General features: G+C 33.4%; 3 protein-coding genes across 3 annotated transcripts; 1 reads left to right on the top strand and 2 right to left on the bottom strand.

Moving 5' to 3' along the window:
- Positions 1 to 3157: 3157 nt before the first annotated feature.
- LOC140751539 (uncharacterized) lies at positions 3158 to 14789 on the bottom strand. The gene is made up of 12 exons (XM_073085439.1): positions 14396 to 14789; positions 14259 to 14291; positions 14114 to 14179; positions 13189 to 13583; positions 12545 to 12688; positions 12030 to 12156; positions 11443 to 11529; positions 11127 to 11184; positions 10615 to 10722; positions 9640 to 9798; positions 8409 to 8681; positions 3158 to 6097 (listed from the first exon to the last, which is right to left on the bottom strand). Exons 1-11 carry the CDS (start codon positions 14471 to 14473, stop codon positions 8410 to 8412), a joined length of 1527 nt encoding a protein of 508 aa, XP_072941540.1. The 5' UTR covers positions 14474 to 14789; the 3' UTR covers positions 3158 to 6097; position 8409.
- An 840-nt stretch (positions 14790 to 15629) lies between these two features.
- Positions 15630 to 19080, top strand: Nup50 (nuclear pore complex protein Nup50). Its single transcript, XM_073085902.1, has 2 exons — positions 15630 to 16255; positions 17290 to 19080. Exons 1-2 carry the CDS (start codon positions 16088 to 16090, stop codon positions 18853 to 18855), a joined length of 1734 nt encoding a protein of 577 aa, XP_072942003.1. The 5' UTR covers positions 15630 to 16087; the 3' UTR covers positions 18856 to 19080.
- Positions 19081 to 20818: 1738 nt separating this feature from the next.
- Positions 20819 to 23340, bottom strand: Aly (aly protein). The gene is made up of 2 exons (XM_073085903.1): positions 23203 to 23340; positions 20819 to 22883 (listed from the first exon to the last, which is right to left on the bottom strand). Exons 1-2 carry the CDS (start codon positions 23219 to 23221, stop codon positions 21178 to 21180), a joined length of 1725 nt encoding a protein of 574 aa, XP_072942004.1. The 5' UTR covers positions 23222 to 23340; the 3' UTR covers positions 20819 to 21177.
- Positions 23341 to 23798: the final 458 nt, after the last annotated feature.

Raw genomic sequence — 23798 nt, 5'->3', positions numbered from 1 at the left:
TGTATTATTACCCCTGAAGACTAAGTGGGATATTCTCATATAAGTCTATTTTTTTGCTATACGCTTCGAATTAAAATAGCAGCGTTTAACACTACTGTTATAAGACATAGGTGTACAATAGGGCCACCAGAATCGATCGATGAACGGCTCCACCACCATTAAAACTTTTTAATTTGTTCAAAACCAATAAATCATAGTTGAATTGAAATACATTTCTAGCGCAACACGGCTAATTTAAAAGCTATAAATAACACTTATTCTTCTATTACGATGTGTCAATGCCCGATGGAAGTGTCCCAAACTCTTTCGGAGCATATGTTCGCAAGCAAAGAAAGTTTTAAGTACGGAGCAACGCGATCAATCTCCAACAATGGCGTTTGCACCCTCGAGGAAAAAAGTTGAACGGGTGTAGCTGATTTATTGGCGTAGTTAGAATTATCGCAATTTGCAATTCTTGCCGCGGCGGGCTACAAACTTGCCGATAACAAGTTACGACTGAACGCATTCTTTGTGTTGCTTAGTTGGAGTTTAGAATATTGTGACAAACATTTCGAATTTCCTGGATATAACAGCCCTTATAAATCTATTGTTTAAACTACAAAAGTTTACACATCTAGTTATTAACTGTAATTTGTAAAATAACGATCACCGTTTCTGCTAGAACACACGATCTAAACACGATCTAAAAAACCTATTGCAAATAAAACATATTTTTCTCAAACATCTGTATGTACCTAGTGACAGCAATCACCATGATATCATGATATTAATATCATGTGGATTGCATTTTCATTTGCGACATGCCTCGTAATATCTTAACAAATAGAAAATCGTCGTAAAAACCATAGATTTATTACCTAAAATGTCATTGGTAAATACTAAATACCATTGTAGATACCACCGCATTATCATGTGCCAAAGCCTAAGGCAACCTCCAAATGATTCCCGTGGGACCTTTAGACCCCGACTAGTCAGTTTGCGTGCCGAACATTTTTCTCTAACTTTAACACTTGCTAAACTGCAATCTTTCTTCAAACACTGCCGGGTTTTGAAAAAAACTTTTACAATTCATTATGGTAAATGTTTTGTAGACTGCTTGTTTTCGCTTTAATATGTAAATACCCAATAAGTATATTTTTTCCCAATCTACATACTACAGGCACCCACTAAATTCATTACATCCTGAACCTTTCTATATCACACAAAGATATGGTGTAATGACACTAAATTAAAGTTTACACATGTATCTACAATATGTTTGTGTCCAAAACATAATATCAGTAAAGATAACTTGATATAAACATAAAGGGAAATCAACACCTTTTCATTTATCCCAACCTAATCTAAGCACGCCACAAACGGACATCCCATACAAAGTTTTGGCGTAATCATCTATACTACAACCCTTAACAACCCATGAACAGTCGTCAAGAAACATTAAACCCAATGTTACACTGAGGGCCCATATGACCGTATACCGATTACGTTAAAGTTAACCCTGTCGTTACCGGCCTTATTTGTGGTTCCACGGCTACGAGTGATTTAGGTAAGGGTAATATCAGACTAGATTAGATTTATCTATTAAAATATCTGTATGTTTAGGAAACAGATTTTAATATTTTCCTTTTATAGAAATAAGAATGAGTTTAGAAAGTGGCTTATATAATAATAGCAGACACAAAAAAGATATTACTTGGGAAAAAGCGGTATTTTGATTGTAAAGTTTCTACTACATACATGATGAAGTTTAACACAAAAAAGAACATAGCTAACAATACAATGCATCGCACCACTACAAACCAATAATTTACCGGAATTTGTTAGTTAACAATATTGTTTAAAATTTATTTTTATTTTTACAGATTAGTCGTTTACTAAGATACACTGTAAATAATACCGAACTATCAAACTAGTGAACTCTGAATGAAAAGCGGTTTGGATGGTCGCTTTGTGACTCTGTGCCGGCTATTTGTCCTATATTGGGCCGTTAGGCACGGACAGCCAACGTCGATTATGGTATCCGCTCGTTAAGGGATAGCTTGATAGGTATCTGACGTACTCCATGACAAAATTTTACTGATTATGATCATCTATAGGTAACTGACAGATTTTTATTTTTGCAATAGAAATATAATTTGAATGTCGTAATTATTATTATATTATATTTATATATTCTGTAACAATATTTGTTAAAGATTACCCCATCTCACCGCCCTATAGGTCATAACACCCCCTAGAGTAGCAACTTACTCGTATACTAGGTAGCTCTGCTTGACATGTAAGACATAATTTTAAATCAGGCTCCGACCCTTCGTTAAATATTTTTATATTTTACTAGCTGAGCCGGCAAACGTTATGTTGCCATATAAATAAGAAAATGTTAACCTACCTAAGTGATAAGGGTGAACAACCCTTATCACTTAGGGTATGAAACATAGATAGTAGCCGATTCTCAAACCCACTGAATATGCATAAAATGAAGGCCTATTTGAAAAATTCACCCTGTATATCCAAGGTTTGTCCCTGTAGTTCCGGGACCAGAATAGGGCTACGGTATTCCCTGCCTGTCGTAAGAGGCGACTAAAAGGGGCTTCCGGGGTTGCGGGCGGCAAGAGTGGGAGCTCGAACCGCCCGGCTAGTGACCCCGGGAAGGACGGCGGTATGTGTGGTCGCATACCGTCGTGCCCACCAGACGGTGTGGCGAGCATCAAGCTCACCTGGGCAGAGCCCGATGGGGCAACGCGCTAAGAGGACTCCGGTTGCGTTCCTTTGGAGATCCCGGAGTCCTCTACGCAGCGCCGAGGACGGCCACCGGGGGGGGTTTTAGTGCGGTAAGAATCCCACATAACTCCGTGCCGCTCCCACGGCATAGGGTACCTTTTGAAGGTTTCCCCCTCGTAAACAAAAAAAAATATCCCAAGGTATACTATATACGTTTATATAAACATGGTATAACATAACAAGGTATATGTTTTGTCTTCTTTGTTTTGTTTTTACGTTATCAGTTGAATATATGTAGACAGACAAAACGTTCTCTAGTTCAAGAACATTCGTCTGATTTTCGATACTTTTAAGATAAATAATAAAATAGAATAGAAAAGCAGTTATAAAATAGTATTTATTTTACTATGCTACAAAGGAAAAATAAGAGCCAATAAAGAACTGATTCATATTTATTTACACCCTTGGTATTTGTACAAAACAATTACTTCTCAGACCAAGGGAAACCCAATCATATCACAGTATACACAAAATACAAATTCATTTAACGTTTAAAGATAACAAAACAAAACATTTTTATATCTAGACAATTTCATACCTATTTTTTATCAGGAATAAATACTGAACACTTCTTTTGGCTAATCATTCGATCTTGTGTAAAATCAACCTTAGTAAATATTGTTATATTTACTAGTAAAAAGTAAATTTATTCTCTTAACTAAAAACAAAGGTAATAATACAATACTTCAAATGTAATCAGGCAAAATCAACCCAATGTATAAAAATTTTAGATACTCGCCGATTATAAACTGCAGACGAATAGGGGCGAGTAGGAGTATTATAGTACTCGCCGCGACGCTTGTTTGTTTGTCTGTTTATCTGCGCCTGTCATCGTCCACAGCATTTACATACTCGCCATTGTTCGAAGAGTTACTTGGCGGATTGTTCGCGAATATCTATATTAGGCATTAAATTATAAAATAATGCACGTTTTTCAGAATCTATAACAATTAGGGATAAACTAAATTTATTTGCAGGACATATACCTATTCATCACGAACATGTTCGTATTTATAATATCAGTAATGATTGAGCAAATCATATTGACTACTACTGTGTATGTATATAACAATATATGTACGTACATACAATATGACAGTACATAAAAATTAAATGTTTTTGATCAACTGAAGTTGAGATTTGAATACGATAAAAATAAATATTATTATCAAGAATATTGATTTTTAATTTATATTTACTGTTTGCTTCAAATTAACCAAAAGGATCAAAATCAAGAATCAAAAAAATGATAATCAACTGATTGACGTTTATAAAAACTAAAATTTTAACGAAGTAAACTTACAAGAACTTAAAAGTTATTTTTCTTAACTTAGACATTATTAATATACGACCATTTCTTCTTATTGCCGAATTACAACTTGACAAATATACACATTCGTTAATTTAAAAAATCAAAGTATCCAACTATAATACATGATATTTTGTTTAAATATAATATGATAACTACTATATATAAGGGCGAGATACGATACGACTTCGCATCGTGACAAGTTGCGACGTCGTGTCGTGGAAACCTACAACGTGCATTGTAAAATTCACGACACGATGTGAACAAGAGAAGAACTTTGAGTATGGTCTGCATCTCCGAATCTCTTGCTAATATTGTTAAGATATTTGAAGGGACAGAAACACAAAAAAATATTGGATACATCCATAAGTTCTTTCGATCATAAATAATGAAATAATTTTAAGGAATAATAAAGCATCAATGCATTATTGAAGCAATTTTTACGACAAGCTGTGCTTTCGAGATTTTTACGAAGCACAATACAACGTCTTAGATTTCATGACACGATATCGTCTCACGACACGTCCTCGCGACTCATCACGATGAAATGTATCGTATGTAGTATACCCTATGGCCGCAGTCATTTAACTCCATATTCTCTGACTCCCAACTCTATTTTCTTATCAAGCTCCTCGTGTAATCAAAATATATCTTAAAAAATATATTGGACGCACATCTAACCATCTTTTTTGGTAAATTGATTGTAGATATTATATAATTTAAGATTTCAAACAAAAACTTAATCATAACTTTTCTTTAATTTGATTCATTGTTTAACAGGTACTATATTAAATCAATTTGACCCATGTACTTATATTGTCACATAATTGATTGGGAAATCATAATAATGTATTATTAAGCATTACATGACATTACATTACAAGCATTACAAGAATGCAACATATGGCAATTTGAAAAACAGTCCTAAAAACTATGAAAATATTGCTTAAATTAAAGCAATTAATCATTTAATTTGTTCCAAAGCAACGAATCCACATTTAGCTTCGTATGCAACTTACAAAAGTAATAAATGATATGATATACTATTAAAATAACGCTATATACAGGGTGAATTTTTCAAACGGGCTAAATCCGAAATTATAAGGATTAGCGAAAAAATGTCTCGTAACACCTTTCGGCATTTTTCGCTTATCCTTACAGTTTCAGATTTGGCCCTGAAGGCCTATTTGAAAAATCCACCCTGTATATTAATAAAATATCGCACCTTTAAAATTACAATGATCAAAGCACAAATACCATACACGCTCCAATCGCTTTTCAAATCGAAATTGAAACTACATTATTTTTGTATACAAGCCGGTCTAACATTTCATCATGTATTTTTATAAGATGGAAATAGCAAACGAGCATGTAGTCCAGACCGTGGTAAGTGATCACTACCGTCCATGGATAGCCTAGAGAACTAACCTCATACAGTCAAAACTATACCCTTCCATTGAAACGAAAGAACTTCAGGCCAGAAATTGGCGTGGAGGTGGTACCTCTCTGGTCGACGTATACTATTTCTACCTAAATTCAATGCATACATCATTGTGAATGTAAAGGTGCAATATTGTAAAAGCAATCAATTTTCATATAATTTCCACTCATTTACATTGGAGCAGGCTCGTGGAATATGCCCTAAGTTTCCCACACTATAGCCGTCACAATTTAATAGGTCCATTTTGACACATGCCATCCCAATGTCATTAATGTCTAATGTCTTAAACTAACTTTTTAGTAGGGAAATTACGACCACGTGACGGTTAGAGCTTGCAGTTTCAAAGCATTCGGAAGAAACGATAATCGATTAACTTTCAAATAATCGAAACTATAGTAGTGGGAGAAATCTGGGCCCAGTAGTATAACATAGAAAGGTTGCAACTAGACATAACAGAAACAAACTTATATTATTCCATGAGGGTCTAAACTAGTAAAAAGAAATACAACTTTCGACTTAAAGGAATCTCCGATGAATGAAGAAGTGTTCTTCATTCTTCATTTGACCTGAAACAAAATATATTTTTCATTTTGCAATTTTAAGACAAAGAATAAATCTTTTTAAGAAAATAAAAACTTTAAAGGTTTTTTTTGGTTGTGGGCATCATGAGATGATTTTCAGTATTTGATGTATACTAAAAATACTGAAAAAAAACGACGAAACCCTATTTTCAAAGAAGATGCAACAACAGGTGGTTGTACAACACAACAAGGTGGTAGAACCCTTTGTGGTTCGACTCCGGCGGCACCACCGCCACACCTATTTCTGCCTCATAACAGCAGTGTTAGGCGCTACTGTGTTCCGTTTTGAAGGGTGTGGTAAGGGAGACAGACTTTTCCGAGGCGTTCCAGCTTAGTCCTCAGGGGTAGCGGCGCATCTGTGGCCGACCTCAGGTACCTACCTGAGGTCGGCCTAATCTACCTATAATATCTAATCCTATCTGGGGTTGATTACAGATGTGCATAGGTGGCAGTAGTCACTTACCATCAGGTGGACTGCATGCTTGTCTGCTACTCCTACATTATATATAAAAAAAACAACAGTTTTTGAGAAACTTAATAAGTCACCCTAAATATGTCATTTTTTTTTATTAAAGTTTAAAACCCTACATGATACTATTATTTTGTACATTTTTCATTACTTAAAAGGACTAGACGTTATTTACATCTAATTTACTCGGTTTACTTGTTGTGCAAATTCGAATTATACAACAGACGTGATTTTAAAACACATACTTTGTGTTCAAAATCGTCCGCTTTCGAACGATTTAAAATAATAAGAGAAAGTTAATACGCGAAATGTTTAAATTAATGAATGGCGGGAACTTAACTACCTAATGAATATGAATATACAGGGTGAATTTTTAAAACGGGCCTTCAGGGCCAAATCCGAAACTATAAGGATTAGCGAAAAATGCTGAAAGGAGTTACGAGGCCGATTTTGATAAAAACTAAAACTGCATCATTACTTTTTTAAAATAACTTATTCCCTAGCCGGGAATCGAACGAGTTCATTTTGAAAAAAAATACACCCTCTATATTATTCCACTATCTGATAGTGTTGCTTATAAGGATCAAAATCTGGGAAGTAATGATAAATGACAAACTAAAGGAAAAGCCTCAATTTTAAGAAAATACATATTTTTTTATATTAATTTGGCAGTTAAGTTCCCGCCATTCATCAATTTAAACATTTCGCGTATTAACAATTTTTTGGCTCAATGTTTCAAATCATTCGAAATGGACGTTTTGTTCTTCAAGAATTTATATTTTTATGTCCGACTTAGTTAAGGTTACTTTTAGGACCATTATAATAGATTTAACTTTCTATGGGCGGAGTTTCGTTTAATACAGATGTAAAATTGACAATTTGCGAGAATGTCTTTTTCGAGTCAAACCCGAATGATAACTAAACAAAGAGATATAGAAAATTATATTTACTGTTGAAACGTAGTTATAAACAACAAACAATAACAATTTACTACTTAATGACTTATCTATTTTTATTAAAAAATAAATCCTAGAAACGGCGGTAATTTACTTGCCAAACTATTACTTTCTCATACTAAGCCGTATGTCACGGTTATAACATCGAATAATTAGTTGATTAACCAACAAATTCTTCAATGGTATGACTTACGTATGTTTCTAAAGAATTACACATAAATCATTTGTTATGTATAATCCTTAACGATTAGTATAGCAGTGTATGGAAAAATATGTATTTTCTTAAAAATTTTCCTTTTCCTTTAATTTGTCACATAACATTACTTCCCAGAATTTGATCCTTATAAGCGACACTATCAGATGGTGGAATAATATAGAGGGTGTATTTTTTTTAAAAATGAACTCGTTCGATTCCCGGCTAGGGAAAAAGATATTTTAAAAAACTAATGATGCAGTTTTAGTTTTTATCAAAATCGGCCTCGTAACTCCTTTCAGCATTTTTCGCTAATCCTTATAGTTTCGGATTTGGCCCTGAAGGCCCGTTTTAAAAATTCACCCTGTATATGTATTTTTTTAAAATTGAGGCTTCTCCTTTAGTTTGACATTTATCATTACTTCCCAGAATTTTATCCTTATAAGCGACACTATCAGATAGTGGAATAAACAAGACGATCTAATTTTTTTTTTCAAAATGAACTCGTTCGATTCCCGGCTAGAGAAAAAGATATTTTAAAAAACTAATGATGCATAATTATCAAAATCGGCCTCGTAACTCCTTTCAGCATTTTTCGCTAATACTTATAGTTTCGGATTTGGCCCTGAAGGCCTATTTGAAAAATTCACCCTGTATGTCACATTAATTAAAACTTACGTCATTCCTCATTACTCTTACTGACTTCGCTACCAGACTCGCTGACTGACGTGGACCGAATGCTAATGGAGGTCTCCTTAAAATGGCTGATGAAGTCCAACAGCTTCTGAAGGTTCCGCTGGGTCTTGATCTGGTCCGCGAGGAGTTGCCGCTTCTCGGCGTTGTGTTCGTCCAGGTTTTCTTTAAGGGTTGCAGCTCTCGCTTCCAATTTACGCAATTCCACACATAGTTCTATGTTCTTCTCTTGTAAACGCTTACGCTCGGCTAGTTTGTCTGAAAATAATTTAAATATGAATCGTAAGTTTTTTCGGAGGTTTAATTTTACTTAATAAATAATCTGTGGTGTCGCCTCTTTAAACCGGAGTAAAGAGAATTGCGCTTTTGTTATAGAACATAAATATATTGAACATAATTGTGAAAAATCTGATGAAGCTAAGGGCGTCATAATTATTATTATTAAATCCGAGATTTAATTTGAAATGCTATACATATTTATCTATTACCATTCCATTGCTAAGCGTGGATTCTCTCAAATTGAGAGGGGATTAGGCCATAGCATTTTAGGCCATAGAGAAAAATCTAATGTCTGCCTGGTATTCGCCCCTCAGATTGAGATGCCCAGTTTCTAACTGCCAAGCTATTACCCTATATTAGTACTACAATTCAGATCAGCATCACTATGACAACAGAATGAGATGATCTTCTTTTTCTTTCTTCCTATCTTTAAAGATATGCATGCCCTTAAGAGCATGCGCATAAATCAACGTATCTTTACCATTTAGTTCTTTCGCCATATGCCACTGAACAGGCGGTAGTGCAGCGAGAGTCGGCGCAGTCAGCCCGCCCAGTGTCACATCATCGGCTAGAGCATGTGCGGGTAATATACATGCGGGTGGTGTCACTAATATAGTTGAACTGGCTAGGACCCACTGCCATACTTTTTCTAGATCCTAAGCTGGCTTTATGTACAATATACCGTCCGAGGGACACGGGTAATGTGGGATTTTTACCGCATTAAAACCCCCCCGGCTGTCCTCGCCGCTACGTAAAGGACTCCGGGTTCTCCAAATTAACGCAACCTATGTCCTCTTAGCTCGTTGCCCCGCCGGATTTCGCTTAAGTGAGCGTGACGCTTGCAAACCCCCCTTTTAGTGTCGCCCTATGACAGTCCGTAGGATACCTAAGGGGATACCGAAGCTCTACTACCTACTGTGCACGTAACCTCACGTACCGGTGAACAGGCGGTGGTGCGGCAGCGCGGGCTCGGCGGGCGCGGGCGGCGCGGGCTCGGCCAGCGGCGCGCGGCACGCGGCGCAGCGCCCCGCCGCGCCGCAGCCCGTGTGCTGCCACACCGCGCACGCGCCGCACCACACCAGCAGCGACGGCACGTCTGCGGACATTGTTGTTGATGTTATACTTCTTCGCGACCGCCATACGAGCGTTACATTATTTTTTTTTCTATCTACACTAATATTATAAAGAGGAAAACTTTGTTTGTCTGTTTGGTTGTAATGAATAGGCTCAAAAACTACTGGACTATTTTAAAAATTCTTTCACCGTTCGAAAGCTACATTATCCACGAGGAACATAGGCTATATTTTATATGAAATATATTTGATAAATAGATTTTGAAGTGATGCAAAGTTTGCCGGGTCAGCTAGTATATAATATAGGAGCAGCAGAGATGAGCAGCAGCAGATATTCCTACCTGAGGTCGGTCACTAATACGCCGCTAACCCTGACGTTTAAGCTGGAACGCCTAGGTGTGACGGTGATGGCAAACTAACTATAAAAAAGGGAGCTTTACTTGAAGCATGACAAATCCGTTGCCACTTCTGAGAACTATGATAATTATCTTACCTCATAAACAAGCCAATCGACCTTCATATACTTCCATCAATATGCAAGAACTGCTATAAATATAACATCTCATATAAATATTTTTCCCGTATTCAAACCCTTTAAACTAAAACAGCACCTAACATAACACAGAAATAGCTTTGGAAGTGAGTTGTGACACATCCAGAATCGATCAAACCATGAAGGATATTACTTCAACTACATTATTAAACCAATTAGTCATTTTTACTCAAATCAAATCCAATGTGAAATACCAAAAAAAAATAACTGCCCTAATAAGCATTCGCGGTATTCGATTTTTTTTAAATATCCATCATTTATAATAGTTAATTAAAATGAAACTTACCATTTCTCCCACAACCATGGCAAACTTTTTTAGTAGGCGAGTACACAGGTTCAACAGAAAGTCCGGCCGGTAGTGACGCGACCCATGCTGGTTTGCTGTGACCCCAGCCTGAAATTCACACAACTTTATGTAATCTAATACAATCAAATCGTTTTGTAATTTTGTTAGTGAATGTAAATACATATTTTTATATTAATGTATATTTAATATACCTACCTTTAAAATTGAATATTTCCTTAAAGTAGATAATACGAAATAGAATAAGATAATAAGACATAGGGTATATTTTAAAATGATTACATGTTAAACTATTGAAATATTATTGAATAAAAAGGAAGAAAATTATTGTTAAAACAATACAGACATAATTTAAAGTAAAAACCAAAACACCTGTATTATTTGAATTACATTACAAGTTATAGTGAGGATTATATTTTAGAAGTTGGTTAAAGTATAATTGTATCTAAAACATAAATAACAAAAATGTCTAGATTAATAGTGTTCTATTTTACCTTTATTTTCTGATGACGACCCAGAAGGTGAGCCTTCACGCGATGATTTATTCTGATTCTAAAAAAAAATTTTTTTACAGTGTTTAAAACTTATTAACACATAGAAATAAGAAAATTTAACAATTTAATAAGAATATTTTAAATTAACAATATGTTGCAAATTACAACCCATGTTGAATGTCAAATCTTACAAGCAACCATGCTTAACAGACTTCAGTATACATACAATTTTATTAATTCATTCATGCACAATCCAATTTTTAAGGGCAAACAATAATTTCATACAAGATATATTTTTAAATTATGTCTCAATTACCTGCTGTTTCCTCAGTTTAGCTGAACGAGTCTGAGGTGGGTCACTATGACTTTGAAGATATGGAAATTGATTGTATTTTTTCCTTTTCTGTAAAGAAAATAAACATTATAAATAAATTTTAAACAAATGAATCTCTGATAAACAAGAGATGTTAAGATGTTTATGTAAATAAATAAAATAATTAAAATAAAAGGAGACAATGAATAGAAGCATATTCATTTTATATACACCCATAAAAGTACTTTTTATTACAGTAGCTAACTAGCATGCAGTCCACTTGATGGTAAGTAGCTACTGCCAATGGAAATCTATAATTAACTTCAAATCCTATTAAAGATTGGTGGACTACCTAAGGGTCACAGACGTGAATAATGTAAATATGTCTCCCTTGCCACACCATTCCAACCAGAACACAACAGTTCTTAACATTTGTTATAAGGCAAAAATAAGTGTGATAACGATAACTCTGGAATCAAATCACAAATGCTTCTACCACCTTTTTAATGAATATTATAGCCATGTTATCCACCAGTTTATTTCCCAAAAAAACTCTTCATGGAATTTAAAGGAACAAAACTATTACTTACTGGCATCATTTCATAATTGCCATAATCAAATTGATTTCTGTCAGTGTTTGTTGTTGCTCTTTTTCGACGTTCATTCAGCTTCTTTTCTAATATCTCTTTTTGTAAAGGAGTGACCAACCCAATCAGTCTGGAAAAAAAATCAAGGAAATATGAGATAAAAAAACTAATTTTAGCTACTTTTTTTTCTAATTGGTTATGCACAAACAACAGCTAATGATTACTTAATAACATCACAAATAATATAAATAAATACATTAATGAAAATGAAAAAGTATTGACCTCAATATAAGTTATGTTTAAAATTAAAATTACAAGCATTTCTGAAAAACACTCTTGTCAAATACTCTCTTATATGTGAAGCTTAATCTTTAAAACTGTGGAATATATGTGCATAGTAATAAGACTAAGGCAATTTTTGTATTTATGTGTAAAACGATCAAACAACATTCAGTTTTTAATATGAATTTAAACAGCAACATTTAAACCTAAAAATAATAAATAATGTTTGTAATTACCTCATGAAAAGTTCCTTAGAAACAGGCTCCCCTGGTTCTGGTAGTGGTGGCGGCGAGGGTGTTGGAGACGAAGCCATGCCTGGTGAGGAGTCAGAGTCCGATCTGTTATCTTGCCAGTCATTGTCATCAGGGATCTTGGTACCACTGCAAATCAAAATAATTTTTATTTGTGTTAGCCAGCAATAAGTTCTTTAACAGACTCGATATTCAATTTGATTCAATGAATCCTTGTTGTAAAATAACCATTTAATGTTTTCCAGTGTAATACTTTCTAGTTAAAATATTTATTGTTAAGTTTTTATGCATTAAAGCATTAGAATTATTGAGATAATACATTGACAATTAATAATAATATGCTAATGAATAATATTAAAGTCAGCTTCATGGTCTATTAGCCTAAAACTGGGCTTATTTTAAAAATCTATGCTCAAAAAAATATAAATACAGTTATTCTTCCATGAAACTGATTTGATTTTGTTTGTATTACAATAGATGTGAACTGGGTAATAATATTATAGAATATGACATGATATGAAAATTACTTCACAGAAATGCACCAAATCTTGTTAAGTCTAGGTGGACAGATATCAAATATGTTAAAGATTTTAATTTAAAAAATATATAATAGGATTATGATTACTTACATGAATGCCTCCTTAACCTTATTAAGGGCATTTGCAAAATTACTCCTACTATCATGTACTGTATTTGGCAGTTGAGAAAAATTTCTATCATATTTATCCTTTTCATCATTTTCACTTGTTGAGTTCTCTTTATCATTGCCTTTCAATTCATTCTCAGAATCTGATATATTATTAGGGTCTTCAGTATGATTTTCATTTTTTATTAATATTTCATTAAGGACGGATGGTTTCAAGAGGGATGTAGAGCGATTTCTACTCCGAAATTGTATCTGATGGTCCCTTAACTGCTGAGCCACATAATGGTTATCATTCTCTATACTGATTTGTTTATTCCTAGCTTTCAACCTCTGTTGGTATAACTCAAGTTCTCGGCGTAGTCTATCCACAACCAGCCTCTGCAAGAAATTAAAAATGGGAATAATTTGTTCACAAATACTACAAAATAAATACATAACATGCAAATACATAAAATACATAAAATACACAATACATAAAATACATAACATGCAAATTACATAACATGAATATAATATTAAACATTACCTCATTGGTACAATACAACAAAGGTATTTTTTTTATTTTTAATAATAAATATAAATATTGCAAAATTACACAACCTGATTAAATAAAATGTTTAAAATAATTAAAATGATAGAATAAGAACAATAAAATACAGTAAAACAATAAACAATGTATTGTATTTTTAGCATACATTCAAGATAAAATGTATAAGCAATATTTATCTACTTCTTCAGTATTATTGTAATGTTAATTTTCTTAAGGAACATTGTTAAATAAAATGTTTATTTATTTATAATATTTCTGCTTAAGATAAAATTATATTTAAAAAAAACCTATTCAACTTCTAGTAAGCTATGTTTGAATAAAATGTGTCACTAAAAATAATAATAAAATATTATCTTACTTGGGCTTGTCCAATTGCAATTATTTCTTTTTCAGCCTCTTTAACTTTAGTCTTGAGATGCATATTCTGAAATATAATATGAACTTGAATATAAATTTAGAACTAAGGATAAAGAATTACGAAGTGTGCAAAAAATCTGTCTTACGTTCTCGTCGTCATGAAGACGCGCAACCCAAACCTGGAATTGCAAACAAATGTACTTTATATCTATTTAAAGATTTAAAACTTTATACCGAAACAAATTAATATAATCTTATGACTTGTAAATTCAAAATTAATCACCTGATGAACTCGTATAGCATTTTTCAAGTCCGTTTGAGTTTTCCGAATATCTTCCTTTATTTCATTAGACACTTCCATAATATAAACACAATTAAAAATACACAACTATCACAAAGTAAAAGATTAATTTATTTACGCAAAGTAGCCCATTCGCTTTAACACAGACACTTTACAAAAATTGTTTATGAAGTAAGTATGATTATTACAACTCTCAACGTCCGAACTCTGAAACTCCGAAGTACTCCGAACTCTCCTTGCTTCCGTCTAATAATTCTTTCACGCTACTTTTGAAGTAGCAAAATTGTTTATGAATATTCATTGATAGTTCTCGTTAGGAACAATAGTAAAAAGTATAATAAATTGTATAAAGACCTAAATAACTAATTTTATCAACGTTTGTCTTTGTACCTGTTTAATATTAAGTAAATAACTAAATAAATACATAAAAAATGTTTATAATTTAATTCATTTATTTGTGTGTTATGGTAGTTCCACACGCTCGCATTCGATTCTTTTCTGTCTTACTTATTCGATATCTCGAATAAACCCAACATTTATGCTTGTAGTATTATACCTATTTTGTTTTCCTGGTAAAAAAAAATATTATAAATGACATAGAATTATTTAATTTTAATACATGTACAATAAAGAAAACTATCGAAGATATTAGCAAAGGACCACACTACGTTTTTAATCGCAACCTTTATTATACAATATACTTTGTACCTTTCGGTTAGTTTATTATAATGTTAAAAGTTTAATTTAAATTTCTTTATCGAATTCGGACTTCTAACTATATTTTTGATCACGATTCATTTTTGACAGTTTATTAGTAGAGTCAAAGTAATGAATAAGTTTCGCAACATTTTTAGTAGAATATTGTGGCTGATGCATAGATATATTATCCTACTGACGTAGGGCTGATGGCTGTTAAGGCAATGTCACAAGTGTCACAAGCAGAGCAAGGAGCTTAGTTACGCCGTAATATAGAATTATTGGTCTGTATTTGTGCGCGCTGTTTACATACTCATCAATATTCGGCGAGTGATAGGGCGGATTGTTCACTAATATCTAAACACTTTTAAATGTAATGCAAATTGCTTATGTTAAATAGGCTTCATATATTTTTAAAATAATTTATTTTTATACATTTATTATTGTAGGCTTTATAATAAATATTATCTTTTTTGCATTCAGACATTACAACAGATAAACGGTAAACTTATCGTTGCCCTTTTTGACATCCAACCATTGTGGCATTTCATAATTCATATTCTTTCATTGATTGATTTGATTTCATAAATTTCGTTCGCGATCGCTCTTCGCGATTTTTGCATTTCGTAAATTCGTATTACAATAATAATTATTGATAAATTTATTGGTGTTGTTGGGCATCTTAAATATATTAGAAAAGGCGACTTGGCGAGACAAGGTTAGACCGGTGCGCACTATGCAATCAATCGCAAAGCTAAGCAACAAGCCACAGTGAACGTTCATAATTCATAACGTGGTGTTTGGAAGTTAATGAACACTTATGGATGTATCACAATAAACACCATATGAAATGAAAGGATTTTATATATCTTACGATTAGCTAACTACAACATTGTCCGTCGACAAAATGGTCTGTTAATGTAAAGGCACATTGAATACAGTATATTTTCAAAACAATTTAAAACATCGAAGTGAATAATGTCTACGAAACGGCAAGCGACCACGGAACTCAATCATGACAATTGGGATCAAGAACAATCCTCGGACCATGAAGAAATGGGTACATTTAAATTGGCGTCGAAAGATGTTCTAGAAAAACGTGTTATAAGGACAGCTAAACGAAGATCGCAAGCGCCTGGTGATGAGGTATGTATATTTTTGACTAATGCCGATTAATCCAAGGTTCGACGTTTGACAGAATGCAATGCAAATGCAGTGATAGCCTAGTGATTAGAAATGCGGCCTTTCATGCCTCACATTTATTTGGGATGGCCGGAGATTGAAATCTTAGGCACAAAGTTCTAAAAGGCCAAGAGTTCTCAAGGTTTTGTGAAGTCTACCTCTCACTGCATTTGGCCAGAACAGTGGATAATGGCCTAAATCCTTCTCTCACGTCAGACCTATGCCAGCAGTGACACAATAATGGGTTGAAAACAAATGGAATTCAGACTTCATGGGTTTGACACTGGACCATCTACACATGTGTCTATTTTTATTAATTTACGATTTTTCCATTTCTATTATTTTATGTTCAATAATCTATATGATATGATAATTCTTTCATTTATTTTTATTTGAGATATACTAATGTTCATCAATGAAAATGTTCTGCAAATTAATTTCCCTGTATAAGGAGCAAATTATAAATATTTTTTTAATAAGATTTAAGTACCAAATAACCATGCAGTCTACCTGGTGATAAGTAGTTACTATTGCAATTATTTATAGACATACAGATATAGACATCCAACTAGATGAAGAACTAGGGTCCTATATGATCACAGCTCATTGCTAAACTTAGGGACTATGATGTTTACTGCATATAGAAGTTAGCAAGCATCAAAACCCTTCCAAAGAAATAGATTGCAGTAATGCACTCTTGGTACACACCAGCAATGTACAATGATAATGTGGTTGATTGTTTTCATAATTTTATTAGTAAACAATACTAAATCTCTGATTTTTTTAAATATTGGAAATTTTAATATGTAATGGGTACTCATAATCTATGGTTGAGTTTCACTGAGAACATCTTCCATGTAACCAGATCAAAATATGAGCAAAAACAAATTTAAACTGTATACCATGAGTATCTGTTACATATAAAAGAAAATACTAAATCTAATATGTATTTATATGTATAAGACATTTATATGATGTTATTTTTATTTCAATTTCAGACAAAAAAGAGCGTTTTCAGTGGATTTGGTGGATTCAACAAGGTACAAAAATCATCATTTGACTTTCTTGCAAATTTGACAAATGGTAATAAGTCCAACAATACACAGCCCACAACACCCAAAATGGAAACTACTGTGTCATCCAGCATCTTTACCAACAAATCACTAACCAGTACTCCAAACACAGGATTATTTGGTATGTCAGGAACAGGGTTTACTACAAAATCAACTTTGGGAAAGTCACCGGAAGGATCTTCTTTATTTGGTGGCTCACTCACTAATACATCACCGATGCAATCAGTATTTACTGCATCAAAAGCTGATTCAACAGTTAATGACAGTCCCTTCAAAGTTCAGAATACATCCGGTGGTTTAACAGGTTCAGCAACAAAAACAAGTCCAGATGTATCTACATCTCAAGTGTCCTCCACCATTTTTGGAGTGCCATCTAATACCAGTGCAAACAAGTCATTGTTCTCATCCACAACCAGTAATTCAACATTGTTTCCCACGCAACCAGTGTCTAGTACATCCACTACATCAACAAACAGTGCAACAACCACTAAAGCAGATTCTAATACCACTGAACCTACTTCAAAGGCAGATGAAACAAATGAGAGGAGACTAACCTACTTCTCTAAATTAAAGGGATTAAACGAATCAGTATCTGATTGGATCAAAAAACATGTTGAGGAGACCCCATTGTGCATTCTTTCACCAATATTTCAAGACTATGAAAAATATTTAAGAGAAATACAAACGGAGTATAAGGGTGGACAAGTAGATAATAAAAATGATGATAAGAAAGTGGAAACAAAACCACCACCAGAAATAAAAACGCCATCAGAAACGAAAATTCCACCAGCTACCAATAATGTAAGCTCATCCATTTTTGGTAACTTGGGCTCAAGTTCCACAAAAATAGAGACTCCTCAAAACAATACAAGTGGTATTGGAGCAAAATCATCATCATTTAGTTTTGGTATAAACACTCCAACTTCAACTACTGCCAATACTGGATTTTCTTTTGGAATAAATCCCTCAACAGCAAGTACTGCTTCTAGCCTTTTCTCTGTGAATACAACAACCACTGCTAGTGCTCCATTTTCATTTGGAATTAATAAGGGTGGATTTAATTTCAATCCAACATCTCCACCAAAAACAGAGACAAAATCAGAAACTAAGGAGGAAGATGATGAACCTCCCAAAGTTGAATATACCCCAGTGGTTGAAGACAATAGTATCTTTGATATAAAGTGCAAAATATTCATTAAAAAGGATGGCAACTTTGTGGATAAGGGAGTTGGAACATTGTACATTAAGAAAATTGATGAGAGCAGCAAACATCAATTGTTAGTTCGTGCTAACACTAACCTGGGAACTGTTTTGCTTAATTTAGTATTGAGCTCATCCATTCCTACTCAGCGCATGGGTAAAAATAATGTAATGCTTGTCTGCATTCCCACTCCAGATGCAAAACCACCACCAACTCCTATCCTGATTAGAGTGAAAACTGCAGAAGAAGCTGATAATTTATTAAGCACATTAAACAAGCATAAGGCTTAAATAATAAGGATTTTACATCATTATGTAGATATATATTTTTTTTTATAAATGCATTGCAATTTTTAAATAATTCAAATCAAGATTGTTGGAAGTTGTATTTGGATGCATAATATAATGTGTTTTTAGTTATAATGCATTGCCGCATTCCCAAAAAATGTGTATGTAAGATTAATTTATAAATGCCCATTAAATGTAGATGATGATTACACACTTTTTAAATATTAATATTTGACTTTCATTTACTTAGCTTAGATATCTTTTGTGGTGTTATTTTTTCCTAGTAGGGGAACATTCTTTTTTATATAGGCTACATAATAAATTTTTCTTAAATATAATAAATAATTCATCTTTATCGAAAGCTCAAAAAATATATGTTAATGTTAAGTATAGAAGTGTCAAACATTTAATAATTGTCATTCTTACTTTTTGGGTATCAATTTACAAGTCTTACTACTTACTAATAATTAATACTAATTTAAATAATATTTCTACATTCAACCAGGAATGACACCACATATTAAAAAATGATAACATGTATGTCATTACTCATTAACTGTGCTCATTTGTACTTTGTGCTTGTAAAAGGTTTGTTAACTAAGTGTTAGAAGTAATACAGTAAATACAATTCAACAGTGTAAGAAGTTTTTTCCCGATAATATTGTCTAAGCATCATTCAACGCAGGCTGTTTAGGTATACATGTTTAGGCTTTACAGGTTAAATAGGGCGGCAGTAATAATTTATCATTATATGGAATACAAGCTCATTTTGTTATTTGAATAAAAAATCTTAAAAAGTATTTATGCAATTTATTGTAAATAATAGTGCCCAAGCGAAACTTTTCCGAAGTTTTTCAGCCAACACTGAAGGTCAAGTAGACAAAAAATGCCTGTGTAAGTCCAGCGCCCGAATACATCCGAACGCAATACGAGAATATGAACCAACGTATATTTCGGACGTGGTGCCGAAAGGTTCGATCAGTTTTTGGCCTATACCGAGACCAAAGACATTCTCTTTGGTCACTACGTTTTAACCGAAACCAAAACTTCCGTGGGGCACTATACTACCAACTTTTTAGTTCTATAGATGAATGGCAACACTAAGAAACACATTATGGCGATGCTTCACTTGATGTAAGGGAGGTTATACACTCTTTGTGTAAGAGTAATGTTATATTTTCTATTATAAACTGCAATTTCTATATGAAAAATCAAAACATTTAAAAACATTTAAAAATATTAATATTCGTAGCGGACTAAACATATATAAAAAAAATTTAGTCGCTCAAAACATTTGTTTTTGTCGTGCTAGGTCGGTGTTGATGGCTTGATGTGTTTTAAATTAAGATTATAGTCCGCGCCAAACTGCTAGTCCGCACTGAAGTTGTTGCGAGCAGGTGTAGTCATACAATTTTCTATGGCGACGCGATTAATTTCTATATTCAGAGCGGACTAGCAGTTTTACGCGGACTATACAATAAATAGTTGATCACAAAAGCGATACTGCTATGTCAAGTAACCCAAAGGTCGATGACCTGGTTCAAATCCTCGTTAAAGTTTATACAAAATACGATATCAAGTCCAAAATGCGATATCACAAGTTGAGCGATCTAAATAGCGTCGCCAACATGTCATGGGCAAGTGAGGCCTAACATTGAGATATTGACATGCCAATACTGTCATGTTATTCGACACGTCTTTTTTGTTTTGGGTACAATTTTAGCTAAAACGTTTTTGTCGCGCTACGGTAGTTCTAAATTTAAATTAACAGAAATCAAAAAGTTAAGTTTATTGCAGTACAAGAGTACAACAGAAGGGTATATTTAAAAATCAAATGTTCAATTATTATCATCCTTGTTATTCCATTCCACTATAGAATATTTCATTTAAATAAGAAAAAACGATACGAAAAGAACAACAGGGAAAAAATATGGAGTAATTTACTTTATACCAAAATAACGATAAATTTAGAGATTATTATTTATTTATTACAAAGAGTATGTATATTTTTATTACACCAATGTTATAATAAGAAATGTTATAATGATGGCACTAAAATAGCACTATTATAAAAATTTATTGCCAAAGTCAAATTCTATTATTATTTTAAACCATACATAGGCTTTTCTTATATTAATGTCTGATATAACAATACATCACGTAATATTGGCTAAATCAAACAATTTTTTACAAAATTCTTTGAATTTGAATAAAATTTACAATACCTTCATATAAAGATATTATATATTTGCTTATTTATTAATCAAGCAATAACAAGAAATAATTTGATAATTAAAAACACATTTTATGTACAAAGTTGCCTGTCTATGCACCTGCAAGAAAAGTGGTTGATGTCATCTGGCCTAGCCCCATCTGTATCCTTCTCATGTGAAGTTCCACATTATTTTGGAACAACCTCTGGTATGGCGGATCTAGTTTCATTTTTATCTGGTCCATGGTACCTTGCAAAACACTAAGCTCATAGGCATTCTGATCGGAGTCTGATAAACTTTTTACTTGCAACATTAGGGCTGTTAAATCTGTTATTAAATCAATAACATTAGAATCCCTCACTAAGCCATTATTATTCCTTTCAACCAACAAGGATGCTTCTTCATGACATTTTTCTCTTAAATGTGAGGGAGCCAGCATAGCAGCTAAACTAGGGCCTGGTGCAATTTGTTGGCAGTATATTTGAATTTCATTAATATACTCTTGAAGATCCATATTCATTCTCTCAAGATCAATCACAATGGCAGCATATTTTCTCTCAAAGTCCTCAGGTGGCTTCTGTCCTGATGATTTCCTTTTAACAGCTTCACAATTAAATTCCTTCAATCTATTAATTTTGTTCCGTTTTACATGCAATATTTTAGTTAACTTAACTATGAGCTCCAAGAGTGGGAAAGGGAAGCTACCTACATTTGTATCCATATGCTTTGATATATCGTTACACCCAATCATGGGGTCACCTTGACTTTTACTGCTGTTAGGTAATAAAGGTTGATACAAATCAAATGCATCATGCATGACATATCTGGGCCTAAACTTTTGTGATATACTAGACAGGCATATGGTATCTGGTGGTTCATTAGATAACACTTCATAGTCTGGAACAGAATGTGTACCCAATTTTGGTCTTTCAAATGTTATCCTATATGTATTATTGGAAGTATCTACAGCATCAATTACACCAGTAAATAAACCGTCTTGCGGCTTGCGCAATCTCGCAGTTACTTTAGTTCCCACTACCAACTGCATTGGTATCTCGTTTGGCAAATCTTTAATACATATGTCAGCCGTTTTACGTTGCTGAATATATCTGATTAGTTTTCTTTTTCTTTCAAGCTCCTTTCTTTCTTCGGCAAAAAATGCCTGTGAACACCGACGGGGCTTGCCCATCATTCTCCTTATCTTAGTCCACTGGACTTGTGTTAATTTGTGATTGGTTAATTGTGGAAACGATTCCTTCAAGCAAATCATAAAATCATTTTCGCCATCAAAGAGAGCTTTGTCAATATTACTATAAAAATATTCGAAGCAAACCCATTTATGTGCCTTTGGGAGCTTAAGTAAGTTTCTCAGTCTCATGCCTATTCTTTGTCCACTTTTCCGGTCAGGTGACTGGCATCCACCAGTAAGAGATTTTTCTTCTAATTTGTCACTACCTCTGGGTGTCTTTGTTGGACTCTTTTGTTTTTTTGCACTGGGCTGCTTATTAGGAGTTTTCAATAATATTTTTGGAGTTCTTCTAGGCGAATGACGTGGAGGTGACGTGTTTACAAAATCGTCAACGAAAATAAATCTATTTTTCTTCCGTATCCGCGCAGGCATACCTCTAGCGTTCAATTTCTGTACAGGTTCGCTAGGCGCAGGTTTTGGCGGTAATTTAGTACCCACTCTGTGTAGGCCGAGTGCTGCGGGGCCAAAGGCCAGTGGATTATCATCTTCCTCCGGTAAATCGGTGTCCATTGGTTCGTCCTTAATTTTATACTGTAATCTGGACGAGTGACTTTCAACATTTTGACCATCTACGAAAAATATATGTCAATATGAGTTACAGTGAAAAGGTAATAATATTTGCTTAAGATAAACTAACGAACAAAGTTGCAATAACAGGTGAAATTTTGCAAGTGCAAGGGAATAAAAATTCTGTGACAATTCGTGCACAAATTTGAATTTTTTCAAATTTTGAATAATGAAAGGAACTTTGCATTCGAAACTATGCGAGATTTGACGGCTCATACAAACAGGTACAAGTTTAAAATTTTACACTTATGATATCATTTGAGTCGTATTGCTGGCTGTGAAGTTTATAATTTATTATAATAAAAACGTAAACAAACTTACTTTCCCATTTATCCGCCATGTTGATGTCGTAAATTTGATTGAATTTGAAGATGAGAGCGCCAAGCGCTAAGACAGCTGGATGACATTGTTAAAAATTGTCTTTGTTACAATGTTCTGTACATTATGGATAAATCAATGAATTTTACGAATTTGATATGTAAATGAAATTAAATATTAATAGCTTAATATTATATCTAGATATATGGCAAAGAGGTTATAATTTACTATAAACTAGTTGAGATATTAGTACAATAGTGAAAAAAATTGTGTAGATACTATACATAATTTGATAAAAATCAAACTACAAATAAAAACGCTGCGTTTTTTTCAATTGATGTGTATGTAACAGTACTATTAATCTGGTTCTGTGTTTGGAAACATAATTCACCTTACGGAAAAGTAATCATGAACTCTCTGTTAAGAGAGATTAACTTTCTCATTTAATTAATATTTTAAATATGTTAATAAATCATTTCAAGGGACAATAGACAAAATCTTAAAATGTGGCTTTTATGTTATCTATGCCTACATAGGCTGCTATGTCACCTTCAAAATTATGACAAATAAAAAGTTGTGACATTTGACAGATAAAGTTA

Source organism: Epargyreus clarus, unplaced genomic scaffold, assembly GCF_041222505.1.
Source record: "Epargyreus clarus isolate Ecla_fem2 unplaced genomic scaffold, WU_Ecla_fem_2.2 ptg000023l, whole genome shotgun sequence".
Taxonomy (NCBI): Eukaryota; Metazoa; Arthropoda; class Insecta; order Lepidoptera; family Hesperiidae; genus Epargyreus; species Epargyreus clarus.
Note: the sequence above shows the minus strand (reverse complement) of the source record. Positions and strands in the feature narration are given on the sequence as shown.

Bases quoted from the DNA above. Each gene is read 5' to 3' on its own strand.
- LOC140751539 (XM_073085439.1), bottom strand. From the start codon at position 14,473: ATGGAAGTGTCTAATGAAATAAAGGAAGATATTCGGAAAACTCAAACG. The intron at 13,584-14,113 runs GTAAGATAATAT...AATTTCTTGCAG, and splicing joins TTGCAATTGGACAAGCCCAA to AGGCTGGTTGTGGATAGACT. The intron at 12,689-13,188 runs GTAAGTAATCAT...TTTGATTTGCAG, and splicing joins AAGGTTAAGGAGGCATTCAT to TGGTACCAAGATCCCTGATG.
- Nup50 (XM_073085902.1), top strand. From the start codon at position 16,088: ATGTCTACGAAACGGCAAGCGACCACGGAACTCAATCATGACAATTGG. The intron at 16,256-17,289 runs GTATGTATATTT...TTTCAATTTCAG, and splicing joins CGCAAGCGCCTGGTGATGAG to ACAAAAAAGAGCGTTTTCAG.